The 26,941-nt window shown below is 46.3% G+C and overlaps 1 protein-coding gene across 6 annotated transcripts in view; it reads right to left on the bottom strand.

Moving 5' to 3' along the window:
- Positions 1-26,451, bottom strand: part of pus10 (pseudouridine synthase 10) — an 80,578-nt gene extending 54,127 nt beyond the window's left edge. For 2 of the 6 annotated variants that reach the window (XM_078556900.1, XM_078556902.1), the window contains exons 1-3: positions 26,352-26,451; positions 16,345-16,481; positions 7,004-7,252 (exon numbers count right to left, since the gene is read on the bottom strand). In XM_078556900.1, coding sequence (XP_078413026.1) covers positions 7,004-7,252; positions 16,345-16,470 — 375 coding nt within the window. In that variant the 5' untranslated portion in view covers positions 16,471-16,481; positions 26,352-26,451. Of the gene's footprint in view, positions 1-7,003; positions 7,253-16,344; positions 16,482-21,030; positions 21,188-26,232 lie in introns of those variants that run through there. The other 4 variants (XM_078556904.1, XM_078556903.1, XM_078556901.1 and 1 more) reach the window with 4 other exon arrangements.
- Between the last annotated feature and the right edge of the window lie 490 nt (positions 26,452-26,941).

Raw genomic sequence — 26,941 nt, 5'->3', positions numbered from 1 at the left:
AGGATGTCACAGAGCAGCTTCAGGGCAGGGAGGGATGGTGAACAGCCTGAGGTTGTGGTCCACACTGGGATAAATGACAAAGGTAGGAAAAGGGATGAGATCATGAAAGCAGGTTTTAGGGAGTTAGAAAGGGAATTAAAAAGCAGGATCTCAAGAGCAGTTATCTCAGGATCACTCCCATGCCATGTGCTAGTGGGCAGAATCTTTCCGTTGGTGTGCGGGGGCGGAACCCGCACGCTGACGCGTAAAATGACGTGCGGTGATGTCGGGTGCGCGTCCCAACGTCACTGTGTGCCATTGCGATATTTCAGTGGGCGGGCGCACGATATTATCCGTTGCACGACTGCCATTAATTAACGGGCCACTTAAGGCCCTTGAGGCTCCAACTGACCTGGATTTTAAGGCGCCCGTGGGATCTTCGGCTTGTCTCAAGGGCGCAACGGGCAGGTGGGCATCAGAAATTTGCATGAAGCTCATCCACGGGCGGGAGAAGAGGGCTCAGTGGGTTCGTGAATCCAGACATTTAAAAGTTACTGCTCAGAAGTTAGTGAAACTTGCCTGTGAGAGGTGGAAAAGTTGCAAACGCAGAGCAGCTGCTTGGAGTGGACTCATAATCTTCAGGTCAGCACTTTTCAGTGAAGATTTGTTTTGGGGCCTGTAGGTTTCTGGAAGCCTCCCTAAGCCTGGGAATGGGAGATGATCTCTCCACTGGAGGCGCCTCACCTGAGGAAGGAAGGGCTAGAAGGGGGAGGAGGCCAGGAGTGCACATTCAGCCTGCAGGGGAGCCACCTTTGGGGGGACAGGTGCAGGTACAAGGTGTGCAGGGCCAAGAGGTAGTCCAAGGTGGAAGGGGCCGCAGAAGATGCCACTATCCTGCTACTAGGGTATACAGGCGGCGAAGCAGCTACCTCAATATGTCTGAGGTGCAGTGTCGAAGGAGGCTCTATCTCAAGGGAGACAGTCATCTATATCTGTCAGTTGATTGGTCCAGAGATCTCAGCTAACTATGTGGGTAGACACCCCATGCCAGTGGCTCTAAAGGTCACAGCCGCCCTCAGCTTCTATACCTCCGGCTCTTTCCAGGGGTCGTTGGGTGATCTTTGCGGTGTCTCCCAATCTGCTGTCCACACTTGTGTCAAGCAGGTTACAGACGCTCTGTTCAGGTGTGCATTGACCTTCATCCACTACCGTTGGGACCAGGCAAGCTAGACACAGCGAGCCAGAGGCTTTGCGGCCATTGCTGGCTTCCCCCGCGTCCAGGGTGCAATAGACTGTACACATGTGGCCATCAAGGCGCCAGCAGGTGAGCCCGGTGCCTTTGTCAACAGGAAGGGCTTCCACTCCATGAACGTGCAGATAGTGTGTGATCACAGGATGCTGATTATACAAGTCTGTGCAAGGTACCCAGGCAGCTCCCACGATGCCTACATCCTCAGACACTCCCAGGTGCCGGGGCTCTTCAGTGCTCCAGCCTGGCTGGATGGATGGCTGCTGGGTGACAAGGGCTATCCTCTCAGAAGGTGGCTCATGACGCCTCTCCGCCATCCAAGAACAGAAGCTGAGCAACGGTACAATAGGAGCCAGGGCACCACAAGAGCTGTAGTGGAGAGAACCATCGGTCTTCTTGTTCTTCAGATGCCTGGACCATTCAGGGGGCTCACTCCAGTACCCCCCAGATCGTGTCTCGGTGATAGTGGTTGCATGCTGTGCTCTCTACAATCTTGCGCTGGAAAGGGGGGACGCAGTGGACGAAGAAGATGTCGATGGAGTGGCTGTGGCTGCACACGATGAGTCCAGCAGTGAGTCCGAGGATGAGAACGCACAGGGAAATGCTGAGGGGGTAGATGCTAACCCGGGCATACTCCAGGGAGGCAGGGACACCTGGGAGGCTTTAATCCAAGGAACCTTTAGCTAGCACAGCACATATGGATCTCCAACACAAGCCTGGCCTGTAGCCTCCATCCTGGAGCCCTTAGTGCAAAATCTGTCTGGATAGGAGCATTGACAATGGGCCCAGTCAATAAATGTAAATTACGCACAAATCACTCATCAAATCTCAGGAATCCATGTACCTGCCCAAGAAAAGAGACACCCCCAGCCATCCTAGACGACATAAATTTAATGCTGTAACAAAAGTCTCTTGACATAACAGAAATAAAATGGTGTTGCACTTCACACACAATCAGAAGGAACACATAGGGGGGCCAACAAAAAACCACCTGTGATGAACCTGGGGTGTGCCTAAGGTGCCTTCATCTTTTGTTTGCGGGTGCTACGTCTTTGTGCTGCCCCCTCGCTGGCACTGGCCTGAGACAGCCTGCTCTCTCTGATGTCCTGTTGGCCTCGATGACCTTGGTGGTCGTCCTCTGGCCCATCGAGCCTGTGCTGGCCCCACCTGGGAGGGAGCTGCCAGCACCGCCGCTGGCATATCCACACTCATCGCAGCCTCATTGGGTGCCTTGGTCACTGGCAGAGGGGCGGAGGAGCTGCTGGCCTCATCCGGAGCGCCCTGAGAGGTGCCCGCAGAGACGACAGGCACCTGCTCCGTCGACATGAGGTCTGTTCGGCCCTCCCTGCTCACTGTAGATGGATAGGCACCGAGGTGAGATACCTGGTGCCCAAACCACTGCCCACACGGGCACTGACCACATGAGGTCAATGCCCCTGTGAGGGATAGCAGGTCCGAGCGCAAACTCATGGAGCTGCCTCTCCATGAGAGTCGCCACTTTCTCCATGGAGGAAGCTTGGCACTCAGCCACGAGGCTCAATGCATCAGCCACCGCCCGCGTAGACTCCTCCACTACTGACACCAAGCCAAGCAGAGCCTCATGTATCTCTACCAGATGGTCCCGCACACCCAGCAGCATCTCATCAGTTGGCTGCATCACCAACGACTCCAGAGGCTCATCATCAGCATCAGTCTGAGCATGTGCCTGGGCCCCTTCAGTCCTCCGACTGTTGGCGCCATCGGCACTCCCTGTCTCCGCCAGCTCCTCCAGTGACTGTGAAGTGCCCCCACCGCTGTGACCCAGGACACTAGCCGAAGATATGATGCCCACTGAGGTCCCAGTATCTGCGCTGGTGCCTGCCTGGCAGAGATGGTGTGACGCTTCTGATGGTGAAACTTCATGCCCCTCAGGTGTCAGAGGGGGCCCCTGCTGCTCCTGCTCCCGGCCATGCTTTGATGATGCTGAAAGGAAGAGGAAGGGCATTTGATCAGTTAGCCTGTGGGCAATGTCAATGTACATGCCTGTCCCCCAGCTCATCAAGCACTCATCATTCCACATGCACTGGGCAAACCTTGTTGGTAACGATACTTACTGAACAATCAGCACTGCCACGGATGTTGGGAGACTACTGGTGATGTGAGTGCTGGCCATACATATCTGCCCGTGGAACCCCAGCCTCTCCGGCTCCAGTGGACCTGGGTGTGTGCCACCTCTCCAGGTCGTGGGCCTCCTGCTCAAAGTGGCTAAGCAGCAAAATCTGGCCTGGCTCACGGCCAGTCCTCAGCTGCTCATTGGTGTTATGAGAATTCTTCTCCTGTAAATGAAAAATTGGCATTGATAAGTGATACTTGTACCGTCAATCTCCTGGCGGCTGGCCCACCCCAAGCCCAGTTGCCCATTGCAGGGGTTCAGTGCATCCTTCCCCTGCTGCTGGCCAGCACTCGCAGAAATATGCCAGGTGTGTCCTCCCACCCCTCTTGGCCACATGCTGCCTTCATCACAGTTGGGAACACACAGTTGTACCTGCCGTTGCAAGGAGGCACAATGACGACATCCCCTCCCACCATGTCATTACCCTGACTTCCACATGTCCTGGAGTTCGAGTACTGCGCCTGGGTGCAGATCTTCCAGGTTGCCCCCACCACAGTCATGTGCGTGTCAGTCCACCACATGCTGCGGGTGCAGAACCCATCTCATCACCACCCTCTCAGGCTGACCAACGTATAGGGAATATCTGTTGGGATGCCCAGCTAAGGACACATGCCATCAATGACTCATTGCATTCAGGCCAGTCAGACATGGGTGGGGCGCCAGCGGGAGAAAAGTTTATATGATGGGTGAAGTGAATGATGCCAACATGCTACTCACCCTTCCCGTGCGCAGCAGGTCGTTGAAGTGCTTATGGCACTGGGTCCATGTGCACTGCACCACATCGTGGGAGCTCATAACCTCCACTACCTCCTCCCACGCACGCTTGGTCAAGTGGGGTGGTCTCCTCCTCCTGTCCTGGGGGACGAGCATCTCCTGCCATGCTGACACCGCCTCGAGGAGGGCAGCAAGGCACTAATATGAAAACCTGGGCGCACAGTGACCACCCGCCCTACCCTCCTGCATGGCCAGCCTCGATGTGCCTTGACCCTGCCCTCTGGCCATGTACAGCAGCCTTGGAGCGGCTGCAGCTTGGCCTTTAAACAGGCTGCCAGGTCACCACTCGACCTGTCGGCGATTGCCGATCCACCTCCATCCCCAGGAGTTGGCAAACATGCTGGGTGGGCCTTAACTGGCCCACCCGCGAAGAATGGGGGTGTGGTCCCCATCGCCACCGGCAATGGGGTCCATGACTGCCCACGCCCGCTCCTGCACGCCTCGCCCGACATGAGGAAAATTCTCCCCAGTGAGCATAAGGATAAGGAGACTGGCCAGTTCAACACATGGCTGGAGAAATGGAGTAGGAGTGAGGGCTTTAGATTTCTGAGGCATTGGGATTGGTTCTGGGGCAGGCGGGACCTGTACATGAAGGATGGGTTACACCTTAACAAGGTGTAGACAAGGTTGATTGATTATCTCCTGAAGGCAGGCACATAAGTCAGGCACTTAACAGTAATTTGTTTTGCATAGTAGAGAAAATGCTGTTGCCTTTAAACAAAAATATTTCACCATTGAAGTTCAAGCTATTCCCAATGTCATAGCTAGTTTCTGGACAGTTTTTGTTTCACAAATAATATATGTGATAGCCAATTACACAAAGGAGACCATAAGACCATAAGACATCGGAGCAGAAATTAGGCCATTCGGCCCATCGAGTCTGCTCCGCCATTCAATCATGGCTGACAGGTATAAATTGTTTCCCCAAATGGATTGATGACCACATCACAATTGTGCGTCTTAAGCATGCCACAATACCTGTGCCAAGCTACACTGCTGCATCAGAGAAAATGAATACTTTTATCAGAAATACACAACAAATACAATGAATTTAAGGGATTCGGGCAGTGGCAATGGCTGCCATTTTGATTAAATACTGATTGTAACCAAGTGTAGATTTGATTTTAAAGTACTGGAACATATAAACACATGACCAATGTTCCCTCTAAGTGGTTCAGCCATGCAGCAAGTGTAAGTTCCTATACAGGCCAAGCACAAGTCAGCTCCTTTAACATACCACAAATGCGTAACCACACAAAAACATTTAAAGTTTCTGTGCACTTAAATGAATAGGCCTCACAAACAAAAAGAGAGAAACATTACTAATGCTAATGATAATACTATTTTGCATGTAGGAAAAGGAAACTGAAGAAAAAGAAAAATAAGAAGTTTATGCTAAAACTTAATCAGAAGGTACGTTGTCGATCAATATGACTTTCAAAAAGTCCAACAAAAGTGACTTTTGAAGCCTAGAAAAGAGTTAACATCAGATCAAATGTTGGTGGATTAACATTGTCAAAGGAAACTGGATTTATATTATGGAAATCCATTCAGGAGCTGAATATTTCTTAACAGCTTCAGTGAGAAGTCTCTCCAACTTCGGCTCTCTTTCAATGCAGTACCGGCGAGGTGGATACAATGACTGAATTTGACTGATGAAGGGGCTTGAAAAATTCAACCTGGAAGCTTCTGGATTGCATGGAAAAGTTTCAGGATTTCTAATCATTACAGACTACAGGGGCCCAATCCTGTACCTGGGGTCTGTGGTACCCAGTACTTCCTTATCTGTACTAACCTTGGTAAGACTCTTCTAGTATCAATGAGCATGGAATGAATACATTATAGTCTGTGTATCTTGGTTAAGTTCAGCCACAAGCTTAAGATTAGAATTGCAAACCTTCTTAAATTGGACAATTATGTTTGGTGGTGAATTTTGTGCTCATCAAGTGAAGAGGACAGAGCATTTCCACTTTTGGAACCCAGTGTCCAGCTAAATAAGAAATAATGCACGTTCTGCTCTGCCTCAATCCCAGTGTGTATTTTCTACCTTTCACACCAGCCTTCCTCACAGCTTCATCAATCGAGATACTTCCGTCCTGGAGACTGAGAGATCTAGAATACTTATAGGCAGCAGAGAAAGCTGAGTTAAATAGCACTCCAATAACCCAATCAACCAGTCCTCTTCCGCTCAACACATGTAAAATAGAACATGGCTTTCCTTTTCAACACTAATAAATGTGCCCACCCCACAATTTGTTAATGAACATACCATTTGAGCTTGCCACTGGCACATGTGAACAGAATTATCCATTGTAGTCTATATGTCACTGAATAAATGATTGGTACAAGTTTCCAGGGTGCAATTAATGTCCTTGATATCTAATCTAATTCAGCCAGTGTTGAAGACATTTTTTTTACTTATAGCTCTAATTATTCAGGAAGAAAAACAACAATTAATCACTTTAAAATCTGAAAAAAATCTAAGATCTGCTGCACACCCACAAGTGCCTATGCTGTGAATCTAAAGTAGTATTTAGCTAAGTAACCAGGGCATAATATTAATTGGTATATTTTAACAAAAACAATCAAAAATCATTTATCATCCAATGCTCAAATGTAATAAGACCACTAATGACAGAAAATTAGACAAAAACAAATAAGACACTGAATTAATGCATGATCTTGGCTTTCTGAAGTATTAACATTCCTTGCTAATTAGTATAATTTATGACAACTTACCATGCAAAACCTCAACTGTAATTATCAGCATCTTACATCTGAAAAGATTTATAACAGGTCATGACTTAATTTATTTAACAGAGCTGTAGGTAAAGCATCAAACATTTTACCTTTTTGACAAAATCTCTTTCACATAGGTCTTGTAGAATACCTAAACACACAGTGCAAGTTTGAACCCAGCCATCAGGAAGCACACATTCACTCGACAGTAATTTGGCTGCTCCATTGTGACCTGTATCATCATCATTCTTTTCAGAATCCTGCAATCGGATTTTCTTACAAGGTGGTTGATTATATTCCGCCGCTCCAGGTTTACTTTTATCATCGTTCAAGAACATGTGGAGTTCGGTGAACAGTTCCTGAAACACACAAAGTTTCTGTTTGTAGTGCTTGGAAAAGCAGACACTGCTCCTCTTCAGATTCACAATGTACAATATTACAAATTTGATTACTGGAATGCTTAGTATCATTGGAAAATGTTATAGTGAAGATGAAGTATTCCCAATAAACATGGTCAAAGTGTGTAAAATTTGTAGGACCATGAAAAATGTTAAATTGTTCACAGTGACACCATATTGTAGAGTTTTACACAGGACTGACCTGTTTTATATTTGAAATCAATTCCATACTACGGTGCAAGACACTGAGCTGATGGCATAATATCGCATGGGCAAGGCCAAGCAAAAGAAGCATTGGGCAGAATTTAATACCCTCTCCTGTGGTGAATTTGGCAGCAGGGGCATTTAATCAGGCAGGAGGGTGGCTGGTGGCTGCCGCCTTCCCACCTCTACCCTGATCAAGTCCATAGTGGGAAGGCCTGTGGATGGTGTGAGGGAATCTATATTGTTGGGTTTTTTCTGTGTGTTTTCGGGGCTCCAGCACAAGTGCAGAACGTGGCAGGGAGATGGGTGCACACGCTCTGTTTCCAGACTTCCTTTGACAGCTGCTTGGAGAAGGTGCAAAACCTGGAAAGTTACACAGGTGATTTTGAGGGTGAAATTGAACCCATGTGAACAGTTCATTGGGCGCAGAAGAAGAGGGTTAGCTCAGTGCAGCTGGAAGCTGCAGCATGGGAGGAAGCCCGTGGGAAGTAGTCATCAGCTTAGTGAAGCCAGCTTAGTGAAGCTCAAGAAGTGTCTGCTTTGTGAAGCTAGAAGTTGGGGCAAAGAAATGTCCGTGAGCAGAGGTGTCTGCTTAGCGCAGCTAGAGTGTTGGGATCGTGCCAGTGATTAGATGCTGGGGTGAAGCCTTGTAAACTCAGTGGGAAGCAGTCTCAGGAAAAGAGATTGAGCAACTGGGAGCTGTGGAGTCATTGAGGCAGTCTGAGTGGGAGTGCTGTTGGAAAGAAATCAGAGGCTAAATCCTCGAAGGAGAGGAGCTGAAATCCCTCATTAAGAAGACAGAGGTTGAAGGATTTTTGTGACTCGCAATGATCACTGACGTGTGGTCAGTTGCTGAGAAAATTCATGGGATCTATCTGGGTTGTGTCTGCCATTTGGTGTGCAGTTTGTGTTCGACCACCATTTGCCTGTTAATTCATGTTTGACTCATGTTAATTCTAGATGTTACAGTGTAGGATAGTTAGTATTGACTGTTGCTTTGTTGACTCCTTTATGGTAAAAATTCTTGTTTGTTTAAAACTGTGGAATCTTGCGGCTTTGTTCTCTTAGTAAATACCTGGGATTTCAAATTTCCTCTACTATAATAAAAAAGTTACTGGCCCCTAACCAGATCATAACAAAATTAGGGGCACTTTGCAAGGTTTCAAATCCACAGACGGATATTGGTGCTTGGACTTGCTAAAGTCAGGGCTAACAGGATCTCAAGGTGAATTTTATTATACTTATTGAAAATCATGATGGCTTTGTCAATTGCTATGACTTTTCTAGGGCGGGGGAGGGGGGAAAGACTTATCCGAGTGGCTTGCGACAATTTACTAAGGTTATGTTAATAGCATTAGCAGAAAAGCTGAAGTTAGAGTTAAAAGTAGCAGCTAAAAAAGCAAATGCATTTGAGGTAATGGCACAGCATCTGGGATTGGAAGAAGAAAAATCTGACACAGGTAGAGTGCAGCTTGAAGTGGCTAGAATTGAATTGTAAATGAAGCAGCGTGCAATATAAAAAGAAAAAGAAATGCAAAGGTTTGAACTTGAACTTCAGAGGGAGAAGCTAGCAAGGGAGGAAAGAGATAAGTTTCAAAGAGAAAAGCTTAAGTCACGAGTTAAAAGAGGGCTAATGATTCGGAAGATGAGTCGAATCTCACTGCGAGCTTTCGTTTAACAAAGAATCTTCACCTGGTGCCTAGATTCACTGAGGACAGAGTTGAGAGATATTTCATCTCATTTGAAAAAGTGGCTACAAAGCTAGAGTGGTCAAAGCAGGCATGGGCTCAAGATGTTGCAAAGCGTCCTGGTGGGAAAGCAATGAATGTTTATTCTGGTCTTCCAGAGGAACAATTCTCAAATTATGAGACAGTTAAGACTGCAAAACTTAATGTTTATGAGCTTGTCCCCGAAGTGTACCAATTAAAACTTCGAACTTTAAAAAGAGTAGACCGAATGAAACATTTGTAGAATTTGCCAGGGGCAAAGAGATGTTGTTTGATAGGTGCTTTCGACAGATGCTTTCAATCAATGTATTTAGAACAGACTTTTGAGAATGCGAGAGAGATAATAATAATGGAAGAGTTTCAAAACAGCATCTCAACAGACTAGGCCACACTTGGAAGAAAGCAAGATTTCTAAAATAAGGGAAGTGACAGTTCTAGTAGATGGATATGATATCACATAGGGAGCTAGCAGGCAGTAGATCTCCATGTGTAAACCCACAGGGAAAATGGAGGAATAGAAAAGATTCTGGCTTTAGGGAAAAGGCAAAAGAGGTTCCAGTCAACAAAAATGCATCCCTCTCTCCTGGTGCAAAGAAACCAGTATGCTTTTATTGCCAAAAGACAGGGCATGTAAAAAGCAATTTGTTGGAAGCTGAAAGTTAAAATCAGTGACAGTAATAAGGGAGCCTAATGAGTCTTTGGAAAAGACTGTACCAGTAAAGGAAAAATCAATGTACAGAACCAACTTTCTTGCACAAAAGATGAATTAGATAATGAAAAATGAGAACACTTGAGCATCAGTCACAGGAAGTAGAACACTTGAATGAGGACCTGAAACGTCTGAATGATAAATTTGTAAAAGCAAATTCAACAAGGTAGATCTTCAATTAAAACTTGATGGAGTTCAAGTAGCAGAAGTCTCTATTAAGTATTGTGAAAAACACCTTGAACAGGGAAAAGAATTACTGATGAATCAGGACAGTTGGTTGAAAGCAGAATTAAAAACCAAGACTAATGAACTGCTGGAACTTAGTTGTGAAAAAAGCAATGAAATTTTCGATCTCTGATGCAATCTGGGGAATAAAGAGGATGAGATGTGTGCCAAGGAAGAGCAGATCCAGACTTTAAAAGAAAATTTTGAGAAACAGGTTACGTATTTAATGAGTAAACTGAAAGAGTCGAAGGAGCAGTCAGCAACCATGGTAGAAAGATCCCCAAATGAACTGAATGCCTATGTAAAGTTGCCAAATTTGTATGACGGTTCTGCAGATGACTCTGAAATAAAGGCAACTGAGCTCACCAGAGCAGTTGAGGAACTTAATAGTCTACTGAAACAAGTCAATGAAACCCATAAAACAACTGAAGGTCGACTGGTTGAGATAGATGCCTCCAAGACCAGTTACTGAATAGTTGCTGAGCTGAATGAAAGGATCAACACATTTGGAAAAGAATTGGAAAATAAGAGAGTAAACTAATATTTGAATGAAATTGTGAAAGAAGCGGAGATGAAGGTTCCAATTTTGAAGTGTCAGCAAGAAGAAAATTACTGCAATCCATCAGAGTCAGCATGGTTCTATGAAGAGTAAATCGTGTTTGACTAATTTGCTAGAGTTCTTTGAAGATGTGACAAGCAATGTGGATAATGGGGTTCATGTAGATGTATATCTGGACTTCCAGAAGGCCTTTGATAAGGTGCCGCACAAAAGATTAATACACAAGATAAGATCACACGGAGTTAGGGGTAATATATTAGCTTGGATAGAGGACTGGCTAACCGACCGAAAGCAGAGAGTCGGAATAAATAGGTCTCTTTCTGGATGGCAAGCTGTAACTAGTGGGGTGCTACAGGGCTCGGTCCTTGGGCCCCAACTATTTACAATCTATATTAATGACTTGGATTCAGAGATAGAAGGTACTGTAGCTAAATTTGCAGATGACACCAAAATAGGTGGGAAAGTAAGTTGCAATGAAGAAATAAGAAATTTACAAATGGATATGGACAGGTTAGGTGAATGGGCCAAAATGTGGGCCAAAAAGAAATAGCAGGACATTTAGAAAAGCTTAATGCCATCAAACAGAGTCAACATGGTTTTGGGGTGAAAGGGAAATCATGTTTGACAAATTTGCTAGAGTTCTTTGAGGATGTAACACGCAGAGTTGATAAAGGGGAACCGGTAGATGTAGTGTATTTGGATTTCCAGAAGGCATTCAATAAGGTGCCACACAAAAAGTTATTGCAGAAGATAGGAGCTCACGGTATTGGGGGCAATGTATTAGCATGGATTGAGGATTGGTTAACACACAAAAGACAGAGAGTTGGGATTAATGGGTCATTTTCAGGTTGAAACGCTGCAGTTTAAAAGAAAATACTGACTGCAAAAAAAGCAGCTCATGACTTCATAGTAGGCTCTGTGAACACACAAATAGCACAGGTTCCGCAACAAAGTGACTTCTCAAAATGCACAACGTTTAAACAGTTAATTATACAGACAAACTCTGCCGCTTATTTAATTTAAACCCTATTCCCTTCTAAGCCAATATAGAAAGTTGCTGATTTAGATTTTAGACTTAAGACTTCAAGACTTAAACTAGTGGAATGTCACGAAGTTCAGTCCTAGGACCTCAATTATTTACTACCTACAGTAATGACTTGGAGGAGGGGGCAGAGTGTAATGTATCAAAATTTGCTGATGATACAAAAATAGGTGGGAAGGCATGTTGTGATGAGGACATAACGAATCTGCAAGGGGATACAGACAGGTTGAATGAGTGGGCAAAAACTTGGCAGATGGAATTTAGTGTAGAAAGTGAAGTCATGCACTTTGGTAGGAAGACTCAAAAGGCAGACTATTATTTAAATGCAGAGAGACTCCAAAAAAGTGCAGCACAGAGGGATCTGGGTGTTCTTGTGCATGAAAATCAAAAGGTTAGCATGCAGGTGCAGCAAGTAATTAAGAAGGCAAATGGAATTTTAACCTATATTGCTAGGGAGTTGGAGTTTAAAAATAGGGAAGTCTTGTTACAACTGTACAGGGTGTTGGTGAGGCCGCACCTGGAGTACTGTGTACAGTTTTGGTCCCCATATTTAAGAAAGGATATACTGGCATTGGAGGCAGTTCAAAAGAGATCACTAGGCTGATTCCTGGGATGGAGGGGTTGACTTATCAAGAATGGCTAAACAGGTTAGACTTTTATTCATTAGAGTTTAGAAGAATGAGGGGTGATCTTATTGAAACATACGAGATTCTGAGGGGGCTTGACAGGGTAGATGTTGAGAAGATGTTTCCACTAGTGGGGAATCTCGAATGAGGTGACATAGTTACAGAATAAGGGGTCACTCATTTAAAACTGAGATGCGAAGGAATTTCTTCTCTCAGAGGGTAGTGAATGTCTGGTTGTGGAGACTAGATCGCTGAAAGTATTTAAAGAGGAGATAGATAGATTTTTGAAATATTGGGAAGTTGAGGGCTATGAGGAGCTGGCACGAAAGTGGAGTTGAGGCCTGGGGCAGATCAGCCATGATCTTATTGAATGGCAGGGCAGGCTTGAGGGGTCGAATAGCCTACTCCTGCTCCTATTTCTTATGTTCTTAAGCTCTTATAACTCTGCAAATGCAATATGTATAATTGTGAAAGATAAAAAGGTTACTTGTGCAGTATGTAATAAGCAATTTGTTAAAAATGAAAAGAGACAACGCAGCAGTCCTGCTGACTCTCCAGCTGGTGGGTGAGACCCCCATCACCTAAATTGAATCCAGCCTATAGTTTCCATTTTTTCTTACTCGTTCATGGGATTTGGGCGTCGCTGACTAGGCCAGTATTTATTGCCCATCCCTAATTGCCCTTGAGAAGGTGGTGGTGAGCTGCCTTCTTGAACCTCAGCAGTCCCTGTGGTGTAGGTACACATACAGTGCTGTTAGGGAGGGAGTTCCAGGATTTTGACTCAGCAATAGTGAAGGAACGGCGATATATTTCCAAGTCAGGATGGTGTGTGGCTTGGAGGGGAACTTGCGGGTGGTGATGTTCCCATGCATCTGTTGTCCTGGTCCTTCTGGGTCAGGCGTAACCCCTCAATGCAGTTCCTGGAGCTACTTTTCCAAATGCTGGTCAAACAGGTAAGTTTGAATGCAAGATGGTGCATGGAGTGGCTCCTCTGACCACAAGCCGTTTCACTCCCGCGTTTGCCGTAGTGAGTCTATCAGCAGTAGGTGTGGGAGAGAAAAAAATCTGTGGCTGGAGGAGCAGCGAACACCAATGGCAGTGAGTTCGGTGACCAGGGAGCTTGGGCCAGGGAGAACAGGTTTCAAGGAGCGTGGGCAACAAAGCGGATGTGCGAGAGAACGTGGATAAGGGAGCGGAGGTACCGGGGAGCCGGGCTCAGGCAGCCAGGAGCAAAGGCCCGGAGCCAGGCCTGGGCAGTGAGGCAGCCAGAGTGAGGCTCAGTCAAGTTCGAGTGGGCCCCAGGCGAGCTGAAGCGGAACACATAGCAGCAAGAACAGTGCCCGATGGCATCTGAGAAGGTGAGTGACTGGAGACTGTGTGAGAGACAGAGTGCGAGGGAGTGCTGAGAGAGAGTGTGGCAATGGTGGGGGCGGAAAGAAAGGCCGTGCAGGGGCAGGGGGAGAGGGGGCACGGGGGGCAGAGTAGTGGGATGGGGTAAGATAGCGTGGCGGCGGGGGGGAACAGGGTTAGAAAGGGGGGCAGGGAGAGAAGGGGGGGCAGGGAGAGAAGGGGGGGCAGGGAGAGAAGGGGGGGCAGGGAGAGAAGGGGGGAGCAGGGAGAGAAAGGGGGAGCAGGGAGAGAAGGGGGGGCGGGGAGAGAAGGGGGTCAGGGAGCAAATGGGGGCGCGGGGGAGAGTGTGGGGCAGGGGAGAGAATGGGGGCGCGGGGGAGAGTGTGGGGCAGGAGAGAGGGATGCAATCTCATCCACTCTCACAGTGAGCTCCCGGAGACTGGGTCTGAGTCAGACACACACACTATATCCCGACTATTACTCATTGTTTTAACAGGTTTTAACTTGGCTCAGTGATAGAACTTTAATTCCCCAGTCAGAAGATTGTGGTCTCATGTTCCACTGTTAGCTTCAGCACACAATCAAGGCACTTTAGTGCAGACCACACTTGAACGACTGAGTACAGTTTTGGCTGCCATGTCACCTACAGGAGCATTGCTGGAGATGCAGGAAAGAACAGCAAGAATGATGAAAATGTAATTAGAATAACCAGTGAGCAGGGCTACTGGTGACTCATCAAGTCCCATTCTGTTTCTACATTATGGGATTCTGGTGTTGTCACTAGTGTTTGTGGATTGCATTTTGCAATTATTCATTCTCAGAATGCAAACATTGCTAGCAAGGCCAATGTTTATTGCTCAATCCTCGCTAACCCAAAAAATTGGTGGTGAGTGAACTTGATACAATCAACTGACTTTCTAATAATTTCTGACATCATTTAAGAGTTGACATGAGGTTGGAATCAGCAAGCAGGCACATCATCTTCCCCTGCCAACCAAGGTTGGGCATTAAATACAGGCTTTGCCAGCAATATGCACATATGGAAAATCTTTCTTTTTAAATTCTGGGAAATTCAGGCAATGCTCAAGATGAGTGAACAAAGGATTCTTGTAATTAGAAGTTGTTCCTAAATAATGTGTCTGGAACTTGGAAAACAGTCTGTCAAAGTTCTTGAGCAAATAGGTTATAATAAAAGCAGAAAACGCTGAAAATTCTGATACAAACAGGCTATTGAGAGAAATTTTTAAGAATTTATCTGCTGGCTTTTGATTAGTATTTTTAACACAGTTTACAGATTTACCACAAAATTATTAAAATAGTTTGAAAAAGCAATTTGAATTTAAATAGCATCTTTGACATAGCAAAATGTCCCACTGTACTTCAAAGTTGGGTGTCTACCAGGGTAGGAGGAGGAGATGGACGCCAAAATTGAAGCTGAAGGGCTAAGTTATTCAAGAGGATTTTGGACGTAGGGAAGGATGTACCGAGAAAAAGTCGGCATGCGGGGGCGGGTCCGGCATACCGATGCCTAAAATGGCGCGCGATGATATCGAGCATGCGTCCCGACGTCATCACAATATTTCGTTTGGCAGGCGCGCACCAGTGTCGGCTGCATGTCCGCCGAAATGTGAAGGGCCTATTAAGGGATTAATTAAAATACTTTAAAATGCTGCCCATCCAACCTTAAATTGGCGGGCAGGCGAAGAGCCCGAGCAGCCTTCGCGTATTTCAGGAAACCTCATCCACGGGCAGGATGAGGTTTCCTGAAGCTTTTATAAAATAAATTTTAAAATTTTCCCAACTTTACAAACATGTCCCAACTCATGTGACACTGCCACAAGACAGGACATGTTGAAATAAATTTTTACTTAATTTATTAAAATGTTTTATAATCTATTCAATCTCCCCAAGGCAGCTCCGTGTCTCAGGGAGAATGCTGTGCCCATTCACGCGCATGCACGAAGAGCGCAGACCCCGACTCTCCCTCCTCCCCCCCTCCTGCACAGATAGCAAGTGCTATAGGCCATGCATTATGTTGGGCGGGCCTTAATTGGCCCACCAGCGTAAAATGGTGGCGCACAGCCAATCGTGGGCGGCGATCAGCTCCGCGCCCGCCCGTACCTGCTCCCGCCCGCCATAAGTAAAATCCTGGCCCAAGAGTTTTAGGGAGGGACTTCCAGACTGTTAATGCAAAAGCAAAATACTGCAAGTGCTGGAAATCTCAAATAAATAAACAAAAAATGCTAGAAAAACCCAGCAGGTCAGGCAGCATCTGTGGAGGGAAACAGAGTTGACCTTTCAGTTCGAGTTCATCAGAATTGAAGAAAGATAGAAATGTTAAGGCAAGATGAATGAAAGTGCTGCCGCCAATGCTGGGACAGAGTGATGGACAGTAAACCAGAGATGGAAATGCAGAGGGTACAGGTGGGAAGAAAGGACTGGAGAGGTCAAAGCTAGAATGAGTTGGACCTGTGGGGTGATTTGATTACAAGGATAAGGATTATAAAATTAGTATTTTCCATGTGTCCAAACATTACATATTCTTTTTAAAAGACGAGTTTTATCACCCATGTTGTTGAACTTGCAAATAAAAGTGTAACATTTCAAAAACCTTGCATGAAAGTCTGTATGTAGCCTGGTTCCCAACACAGCAGAATCTTAGTACACATCGAGGACAGCACCCTGCACTGAGAAGCACCTGGACCACTCTCCTGTCCTTCTCCTTCAATGGAAACATGACTTCTGATCCTATTCAACAAAGAGGCAGAAGTAATAGTTTTATTAATGCTCACAAGGCTTTTCATTTAAATTATTTTTGAATGTTCTTCAAAAACAATAATGTTCCATCAAAAACATTAAAAATAAACATGAAACAGTTTATAAGTTTTTGTTCGACTTAACCACCTGTTTTTTCAGTTACTTTTTTTGTGCTACAACGTTGGGGAATGGGATGCTTGTTTATTTCCCTTTCCTACACCACCTGTTCTACTGAATTATGGCAATCTATGTCAAATTATTCAAATCTTGCTGTGAGTTCACATGCCTACAAGAAACTATAATGAAATTGCCCAAAGTTATATCACATGACACTCAGAATCCTGCTGAAAAGAGAGACATGTTGCCGAAGCTTTTTGTTTTGCAGGGCAAATGCAAGAATGCCAAATTTCAAATGATCACAATAATTTATACTACAGGAGAAAAGGGTGCTAATTGGTTTGCAAGTTGACTCCGATTGGCTGAAGCATCACCATGGAGAAAGCAACGGGAAACTATAGACTCCCCAAGTGCGTGGGTAATTCAAAAAAGGTGCAAGGCTTGAACATATTGCCTTTGTTTGCAAGGAATGGGTCCCTGCGTATGAATGTTTGTCACTTCCAGCAAGCGTAAAATCATTTGAATTTTCTAAATCATAGAAGATAATTTAGCACTTTGCATTTATTCTAACTCAAAGGACTGTTCATTTCATTCCAATTCTCCCAACCTTTTCCTATGCACCCTCTAAGTTTTTCCCCCTTCACATTTAAAAGCTGTGATGGATTCTGCTTCCATCCCTGTTTGTGGTAGCATATTACATATCCAAATAACCCACTGCATGAAGTCCAAGGAGAATGAAGATTATTTGTATCTTGAGAGTCTGGCCTGAATTTGAACCCAGGGACCATTCTACTGTACCATCCTATACCCTTGCCTTAGAACCAGTTTAAGGTTCCTCACACGCTGTTGACAAGTAGCTAACTTCTATATATTCTTTCCATTCATTTCAGAAAGTTGCTATATTGATAGTTAAAGACCCATATCTATTTTTTATTCTCTCATTGGATGTAGGGTCACTGGCAAGGCCAGGTTTGTTTCCCATCCCAAATTGCCCTTGAGAAGGTGGTGGTGAGCTGCTTTCGTGAACTACTGCAATCAGGTGTAGGTACACCCACAGCGCTGCTGGGAAGGGAGTTCAAAGATTTTGACACAACAGTGAAGGAACGGTGATATAGTTCCAAGTCAAGATAGCGTGCAGCTTGGAGGGGAACTCACAGGTCGAGGTGTTCCCATGTCACTGTTCCCCATGTCAATCTAGGTGGTAGAGGTCGCAGGTTTGGAAGGTGCTGTCGAAGGAGCTTTGATGGGTTGCTGCAGTGCATCTTGTATATTGTACACACTGCTGCCAAGCAGTGGAGAATATTCCATCACACTCCTGACTTGTGCCTGGTCCTCCAGGATGTTGATAGGAGCGAGTTCAGCAATGGTAACGCCATTGAATGTCAAGGAGAGATGGTTAGATCTCTCTTGTTGGAGGTGGTCATTGCCTGGTGTCATGAAGAGATTAATGTCCAAAATATAATTGGAAATTATTTTTAAAAATAGAGTTTAGTGCTGTCTGTGTCTATGTGTGTGTGTATCTTAATTGGATTAAAGCCAGCTAGTCTGGGTGCTTTGATGTATCGAAAGGAGTAGGTTTGAAATAGCAATTAGATAAACATGGGGAAGTTTTAGAAATATGGTGTCAAGGGGGTACATTTCCATTTGTTGAATAAAGCATTCAAGGGCAGAATTTTCCCATTGGCTTGCGGGGGCCCACGCATAAAATGATATGCAGTGACATCGGGTGAGCTTCCCGACATCACCACGTGCCATCGCGATATTTTGTTGGGCGCGCGTGCGATGATATCTGCTGCGCGCCCGCCATTAATTAATGGGCCACTTAAGGCCCTTGACTCATCAATTGACGCAGATTTTTCGGCACCCATGCAATCTTGGGGTCGGCGGACAGGCAGCAGAAGACACCACTATCCTGCTGCCAAAGTATACAGGCAGTGAAGCAGCTACCTCAATATGTCTGAGGTGCAGTGTTGAAGGAGGCTCCGTCTCTCAAGGGAAACGGTCAACTATATCTGTCAGATGATTGGCCCTGAGATCTCCACTAACTGTGTGGGTGGACACCCCATGCCAGTGGCTCTGAAGGTCACAGCTGCCCTCAACGTCTATGCCGCTGGCTCCTTCCAGGGGTCAGTGGGTGATCTTTGCGGTGTCTCCCAATCAGCTGTCCACACTTGTGTCAAGCAGGTTACAGATGCTCTGTTTAGGCGTCCATTGACATTCATCCACTTCTGTTGGGACCAGGCAAGGCAGACACAGCGAGCCAGAGGCTTCACAGCTATTGCTGGTTTCCCCCGTGTCCAGGGTGCTATAGACTGTACACATGTGGCCATCAAGGCGCCAGCAGGTGAGCCCGGTGCCTTCGTCAACAGGAAGGGCTTCCCACTCCATAAACGTGCAGATAGTGTGTGATCACAGGATGCTGATTCTACAAGTCTGTGCAAGTTACTCAGGCAGCTCCCACGACACCTACATCCTCAGACACTCCCAGGTGCCGGGGCTCTTCAGTGCTCCAGCCCGGCTGGATGGATGGCTGCTGGGTGACAAGGGCTATCCCCTCAGAAGGTGGCTCATGACGCCTCTCCACCACCGAAGAACAGAAGCTGGTACAATAGGAGCCACGCCTCTACAAGAGCTGTGGTGGAGAGAACCATTGGCCTTCTCAAGATGCGTTTCCAATGCCTGGACCACTCTAGTACCCCCAAGATCATGTGTCACTGATAGTGGTTGCATGCTGCGCTCTCCACAATCTTGAGCAGGAAAGGGAGGGCACAGTGGACGATGAAGTCATTGATGCAGTGGCTGCGGCTGCACATGATGAGTCCAGCAGTGAGTCCGAGGATGAGCACGCACAGGGAAATGCTGAGGGGGTAGATGCTGACCCGAGCATACTCCAGGGAGGCAGGGACACCCGGGAGGCTTTAATCCAACTAACCTTCAGCTAGCACACACCACAGATGGACCTCCAGGACAAGCCTGGGCTGCAGGCTCCATACTCGATACCTAAGTGCCAAATCTTCCAGGTTAGGAACAGTAACTAAGGGCCTTGTTAATAAAGCTGAATGTCCCACAGAGCACTCCTAACATTTTTGGAAACCATACACATGCAGAAGAAACGAGGCACCCTCAGCCATGGTCACATGTCTGAATTAAATATCACAGGCAAAGAAACTTAATGAAACAAAATGACAAGTGTTTCAGATCAAAGCAAATCATTAAGACCTCATCTCGGGCCAACACAAAAGCACCAGTGATAAACCCGTGGTGTGCCTAAAGTGCTTTATGTTTACGTTTCCAGGTGCTACATCTTGGTGCTGCCCCATTGCTGGGAGTGGCATCTGAGACAGCCTGCTGACTCTGCTGTCCTGTTGGCCTCGATGACCTTGGCGGTTGTCCTCTGGCCTGTGGAGCCTGTGCTGGCCCCGCCTGGGAGGGAGCTGCCAGTTCCACAGCTGGCACCTCCCCAGTCGTCGCAGCCTCACCGGATGCTGCGGTCACTGGGAGAGGGGCGGAGGAGCTGCCGCCCTCATCCGGAGCACCCTGAGAGGTTCCCACAGAGCTGACAGGCAGCTGCTGAATCGACGTGAGGTCACTTCGGACCTCCCTGCTCACCATGGATGCATGGGCACCAAGCTGGGAAACTTGGTGCCCAGACCATCTACTACACTAGCACTGACCAGCTGAGGTCAATGCTGATGTGAGGGCTTGTTGGTCAGAGCGCATCCCCAGGAAGCCCTGACGGGTTTCCTGGAGGAGCCTCTCCATGAGAGTCGCCACTCTCTCCATGGAGGATGCATGGCGCTCGGACATGTGGCTCATTGCTTCGGCGATCGTCCATGTAGACTCCTCCACCACGGAGACCAAGCCAAGCCTCATGTATCTCCCCCAGCTGCTCCTGCACACCCGACCACATTTCATACCCCTGCTGCTTTGCAGACAATTCCAGAGGCACATCATCAGGCACCAACTGAGCATGTTCCTGGTGCCCTGCAGTCCTCTGACTGCTGGCGCCAAGGGCACTCTCTGTCTCTGCCAGCTCCTCCAGTGACTGTGAAGTGCCCTCACCACTGTGACCCGGGACAATAGCCAATGTTCTAACTCCCACCGAGGTGCTAGTATCTGCGCTGGTGCCTGCCTGGCAGGGATGATGTGACGCTGGTGAGACGTCAGGCCCCTCAGGTGTGAGAGGGGGCCTTTGCTGTTCCTCCTCCCGGCCCTGCTCCGCTGATGCTAAAAGGAAGAACAAGGACATTGGATCAGTTAAAGTGGAGACAACGTCAATGTGCATCCCTGTCCCCCGGATCATTATGCGCTCATCCTTCCATAAGCAATGGTCAAGCCATGTTGCAAATTTCAGTCACTGAACATTCATCACTGCTATGGCTGTTGGGAGAACAATGGTGACCTCACTGCTGGGCAAACATACCTGCCTGTGGCACCCCAGCCTCACTGACACTGGTGGACCTGGGCACATGGCACCTCTCCAAATCCAGGGCCTCCTGCTCAAACAGGCTGAGAATGGCTAACTGCGCCTGGCCGCCACCAGTCCTCACACGCTCTGCAGCGTTATAAGCATTCTTCTCCTGAAAATGAGAGAAGAGCATTGATTTGTACAAATTGTACATGGTCTCTTTTCGCACACGGCCCACCCCAACCAGAATGGGACATATCAGGGCTCCAGTGCCTCCTCACCCCACTGCTGCCAAACACTCACACAAAGGTGCTAGGCCTAACATAGAAACATAGAAACTAGGAGCAGGAGTAGGCCGTTCAGCCCTTCGAGCCTGCTCCGCTATTCATTATGATAATGGCTGATCATCCAACTCAATAGCCTGCTCCCGCTTTCTCCCCATACGCTTTGATCCCTTTCGCCCCAAGAGCTATATCCAACTCCTTCTTGAAAGCATACAATGTTTTGGTCTCAACTACTTTCTGTGGTAACGAATTCCATAGGCTCACCACTCTCTTGGTGAAGAAATTTCTCCTCATCTCAGTCCTAAATGGTCTACCCCATATCCTCAGACTGTGACCCCTGGTTCTGGACTCCCCCACCATCGGGAACATCCTACCTGCATCTACCCTGTCTAGTCCTGTTAGAATTTTATAGGTTTCTATGAGATCCCCCCTCATTCTTCTGAACTCCAGCGAATATAATCCTAACTGACTCAATCTCTCCTCATATGTCAGTCCCGCCATCCCAGGAATCAGTCGGGTAAACCTTCGCTGCACTCCCTCTATAGTTAGAACATCCTTCCTCAGATAAGGAGACCAAAACTGCACACAATATTCCAGGTGTGGTCTCACTAAGGCCCTGTACAATTACAGCAAGACATCCCTGTTCCTGTACTCGAATCCTCTGGCTATGAAGGCCAGCATACCATTTGCCTTATTTACCGCCTGCTGCACCTGCATGCTTACCTTCAGCAACTGGTGTACAAGAACAGCAGGTCTTGTTGCACATTCCCCTCTCTCAATTTATAGCCATTCGGATAATAATTTGCCTTCCTGTTTTTGCTACCAAAATGGATAACCTCACATTTATCCACATTATACTGCATCTGCCATGCATTTGCCCACTTACTCAGTTTGTCCAAATCACATTGAAGCATCTCTGCATCCTCCTCACAGCTCACCCTCCCACCCAGCTTTGTCTCATCTGCAAATTTGGAGATACTACATTTAATTCCCTCATCTAAATCATTAATATATATTGTGAATAACTGGGGTCCCAGCACCGATCCCTGATTTCCCTTTCATAAATCCATGCTGACTCTGACCAATTCTGCCACTGTTTTCCAAGTGCTCAGCTATTAAATCTTTTATAATGGACTCTAGAATTTTCCCCACTACCGACATCAGGCTGACTGGTCTATAATTCCCTGTTTTCTCTCTGCCTCCCTTTTTAAATAATGGGGTTACATTAGCTACCCTCCAATCTGCAGGAACTGTTCCAGAGTCTATAGAATCTCAGAAGATGACCACCAATGCATCCACTATTTCTAGGGCCACTTCCTTAAGTACTCTAGGATTAGATTATCAGGCCTCGGGGATTTATCGGCCTTCAATCCCATCAATTTCCCCAACACCATTTCCCTACTAATACTGATTTCTTTCAGTTCCTTCCTCTCACTAAACCCTGTGTTCCCCAACATTTCTGGTATGTTATTAGTGTCCTCCTTTGTGAAGACAGAACCAAAGTATGTATTTAGTTGGTCAGCCACTTCTTCGTTCCCCATTATAAATTCTCCTGTTCCTGACTGTACGGGACATACATTTGTCTTCACCAATCTTTTTCTCTTCACATACCTATAGAAACTTTTACAGTCAGTTTTTATGTTACCCGCAAGCTTACTCTCGTACTCTATTTTCCCCTTCTTAATCAATCTCTTGGTCCTTCTTTGCTGAATTCTAAACTGCTCCCAATCCTCAGGTCTGTTGTTTTTTCTGGCCAATTTGTTTGCCTCTTCCTTGCATCTAATACTATCTCTATATTTCCCTTGTAAGCCTTGGTTTGGCCACCTTTCCTGTTTTACTTTTGCAATCTGTTCCCCAGCCCTCCAACTTGGCCACATGCTGCCTACATCACGTTAGGCACCACACGATATATCCTTCCATAACAAGGAGCCGCAAGCACGTGGAGCGCAGAGGGCAGCAGTTGGTTCGTTGCCATGCCACCTTGAAGCTCCCCTCCCAGCATGTCATCACCCTGACTTGGACATGTCCTGCAGTTCAAACAAAGTGCCTAGGTGCAGCTCCTCCAGGTTGCCCCCAAACCAGTCATGTGACTCTCAGCGTACCACATGCTGCAGGCGCAGAACCCATCTCTTCACCACCCTCTCAGGCTGACATTGGCATGGGCAATATCTGCTGGCCCACCCAGCGAAGGACACATGCCGTCAATGATTCAATGCAGTAACTACACTCAGACTTGTGGGGGTTGGGGGGGGCAGCAGGGGGGAAAGCCGACCTGCTGGGTTAAGTGACCAATGCCAACATTGTCCTCACCCTTCCAGAGCGCAACAAGTCGTTGAAGCGCTCGCGACACTGGATCCAGATGCGCCGCACCACGTCGTGGGAGCTCACCACCTCTGCCACCTCCTCCCAGGCACGTTTCGTCATGTGAGGGGGCCTCCTCCATCTCCTCGAGGAGGGCAGCAAGGCAGTCATCGGAAAAACGAGCGGCACGCTGGCCCCCCGCCCTACCCTCCGGCCTGGCCTGCCCCGATGGCCTACCCTCTGGACTGGCCTGCCCCAATGGCCTACCCTCCGGATTTAAATAACCACCATTGCCCCTCTGCAGAACCCTTCGTCCAGCCATTGCAAGCAGCCTTTCCAAGGCTGCCAGGCCTTCCTTTACACAGGCTGCCGTAAAATGGCGGCGCGGACACAATTGCGAGCAGCGATCAAGTCCGTGCCCGCCCACACGCCACCCCCCCCCCCCCACCCATCCAAGAAATTCTGCCCCAAGAGTGGAAGTAAAGTCTTGCACCCAGCTGGGAGACACCAAGCAATGTGTTTATATTACTAATAAAATTAGTGGGGTGAAAATGTTATTGTTAGAAGATGTGATGTTAAGTACCTAGTAATACAATGGGAAATTTACATTCAAAGGAAAAGCTAGGTGTAAACAGAAAGGAGTTTGTGTGTGTAAGGCAGAGGCATTTAATAACTAACCAGCCTGTAAGCCTACAACTGTGTCTGTAAAGGAACCAAATTGCAAGGAACCTCATTTTGAATTTGTATGGTCAAATGCGCTTTGCCAGGGGTCTTTTTAAATCTATGAGTCTTACTGTTGCCTTAACGGGGGGGTGTAACTGAGAGTCAGATTCATTAGGGGATTTTTATAGTTATCATAGTAGTAATTTTGTAGACGTATGTATGTGCTTACAATTTTTCTTGTATTAATAAACGTTAATTTAGTTTTATAAAATACCCCTTGAGACTCGGTGGTCTTATTACTACTGTTAGGGGAAAATAAAAAATGCTAAAAGAGAACACTAAGAATTTACTGAAAAACCCTAAAATCTCCAGGCAGACATGGTTGCTAAACATATTAAGAGTTGAAGATTACCAGATGAACATTGCATAGCCTTGAGAGTCAGATTGGAAGACACAAATTAGATTAGGTGTACTCCTCTCAGATAGGGATGGGGCAGATGGTTTAGCTTAGATATGGGAGGACATACAATGACATAGGGGTCTCTGATGAAACACAAGCAATCTTGAGTGGTGAGAACCAACGTCTTTGCGTATGTGTTTTAATTTTGATTGGATAATATAATTATGTATACACCCTTTAGAATAATTGGTGAGCAGAATCGCATGTTTATGTACTCAATAGGATAGTTTTAACATGATACCTGTGTGTCGGTTATCAGTGGATATATTCAAATGTACTCGAATGTATTGTGATAAGAAAAAGTATATAAGTAATGAGACTTTGTAATTACGGCAGAGTACCTCTGGACGGACTCAGAGGGCTCTCCCTGCATATGCCGGTAACAGGCTTGAATAAACCGTCTTGTTCGAGAATCCAAACAATGGACGTCTTGAGTTGTTTGTCCTGACCTGAGTCCCAGTCTGAGCTGTAGTTAAGAGGGCAGTTGCCCCACGCGAAAGCCAGATCAACCCAGGGTCTCGGACAAGGAGGTTGAATCCCGCCTACACTACTGAATTCAAAGCCTGCATCTCGAAACATACAAATTGCAAAAATAGATTATGACAGTTGTTCAAGGTTCCCTCTGGGATTTGAGCAGCTTAGCCTGTACCATCGGCTGCATCATAATACCTGGCGCTTGCATGGCTCAAATGTTGCTTGCCACTTATCAGTCCAAGCATGAATGTTATGCAGATCCTGCTGCATAAGGTGATGGATTGCTTCACTATCTGAGGAGTTGTGAGTGGGACTGAACTTTGCAATCATCAGTGAACATTTCCACTTCTCAGATTGCACCTAGGACACTACCTTGAGGAACTCCTGCAGTGGTGTCCAGGAACTGATATGATTGGCCTCCAACAGCCACGAACACCTTCCTTTGTGCTACGTACGGCTCTAACCACTGGTGCATTTCCCCCCTGACTCCCACTGACTTCGGTTTTGCTGGGGCTCCTTGATGTCACACTTGATGCTAAGGACACTCACTGTCACCTCCCCTTGCCACTGACCATAGTAAGTTGGTGCCTCAAGATCCTATGTTACCTCATCATTATAACTGGTGTTTTTGAAGTGTCTCAATTACAATTAGAATTTCAGGTAATCAATGTAAATTGTGATATTCTCCAAGTGCCTTTTTAATAATGTTCTGATCTCAAGGGTGACTCAAATTCCTTAGGATTGGCAGGCTGGACAAATAGAAAAACATATATGCCAATATAAATAAAACTTTACTTAACACAAGGTATCCTATTTTCTACAGTAAAAGAACAATGAAACGCACTTTGGTTTATCATGTAACGTATTCAGAATGTCTATTTCAACTACAAAGAATATTAAAATATTAAACAATTGGATTAGACCAACAACAAGATTATGTCCTTTTGCACATGACTGAAGTCGGATTTTTCTACATACTGACATAAGCACACATATTTTGTGATGATTCTACTATAGCACTGGAAGTTTACTTACGTAAGGTAAACACTTAAAGAAAACTATAATATATTTCTAAATGAGATGGAATTCGGTCCAATTTACTTTATCCTCAAAACAAGTAAAATTTTAAAATATCGACCCATCACAGAACTCACATTTCCTCAACTACCGCTTAGATCCGGAAGTGATTGCTCACACACGTGAAACGACTCGGATCTTACTTTCTGCAAGTTAGTGTCGCTGCGTTCAGATCTATCTCTATGTCCCATTGGTTAGTGTCTCTGTGTTCAGATCTATCTCTATGTCCCATTGGTTAGTGTCTCTGTGTTCAGATCTATCTCTATGTCCCATTGGTTAGTGTCTCTGTGTTCAGATCGATCTCTATGTCCCATTGGTTAGTGTCTCTGTATTCAGATCTATCTCTATATCCCATTGGTTAGTGTCTCTGTATTCAGATCTATCTCTATATCCCATTGGTTAGTGTCTCTGTGTTCAGATCTATCTCTATGTCCCATTGGTTAGTGTCTCTGTGTTCAGATCTATCTCTATGTCCCATTGGTTAGTGTCTCTGTATTCAGATCTATCTCTATATCCCATTGGTTAGTGTCTCCGTGTTCAGATCTATCTCTATGTCCCATTGGTTAGTGTCTCCGCGTTCAGATCTATCTCTATGTCCCATTGGTTAGTGTCTCCGCGTTCAGATCTATCTCTATGTCCCATTGGTTAGTGTCTCCGCGTTCAGATC

This window comes from Cetorhinus maximus, chromosome 14 (assembly GCF_964194155.1).
Source record: "Cetorhinus maximus chromosome 14, sCetMax3.hap1.1, whole genome shotgun sequence".
Taxonomy (NCBI): domain Eukaryota; kingdom Metazoa; phylum Chordata; class Chondrichthyes; order Lamniformes; family Cetorhinidae; genus Cetorhinus; species Cetorhinus maximus.
This window is presented reverse-complemented; position numbering and strand designations above follow the sequence as displayed.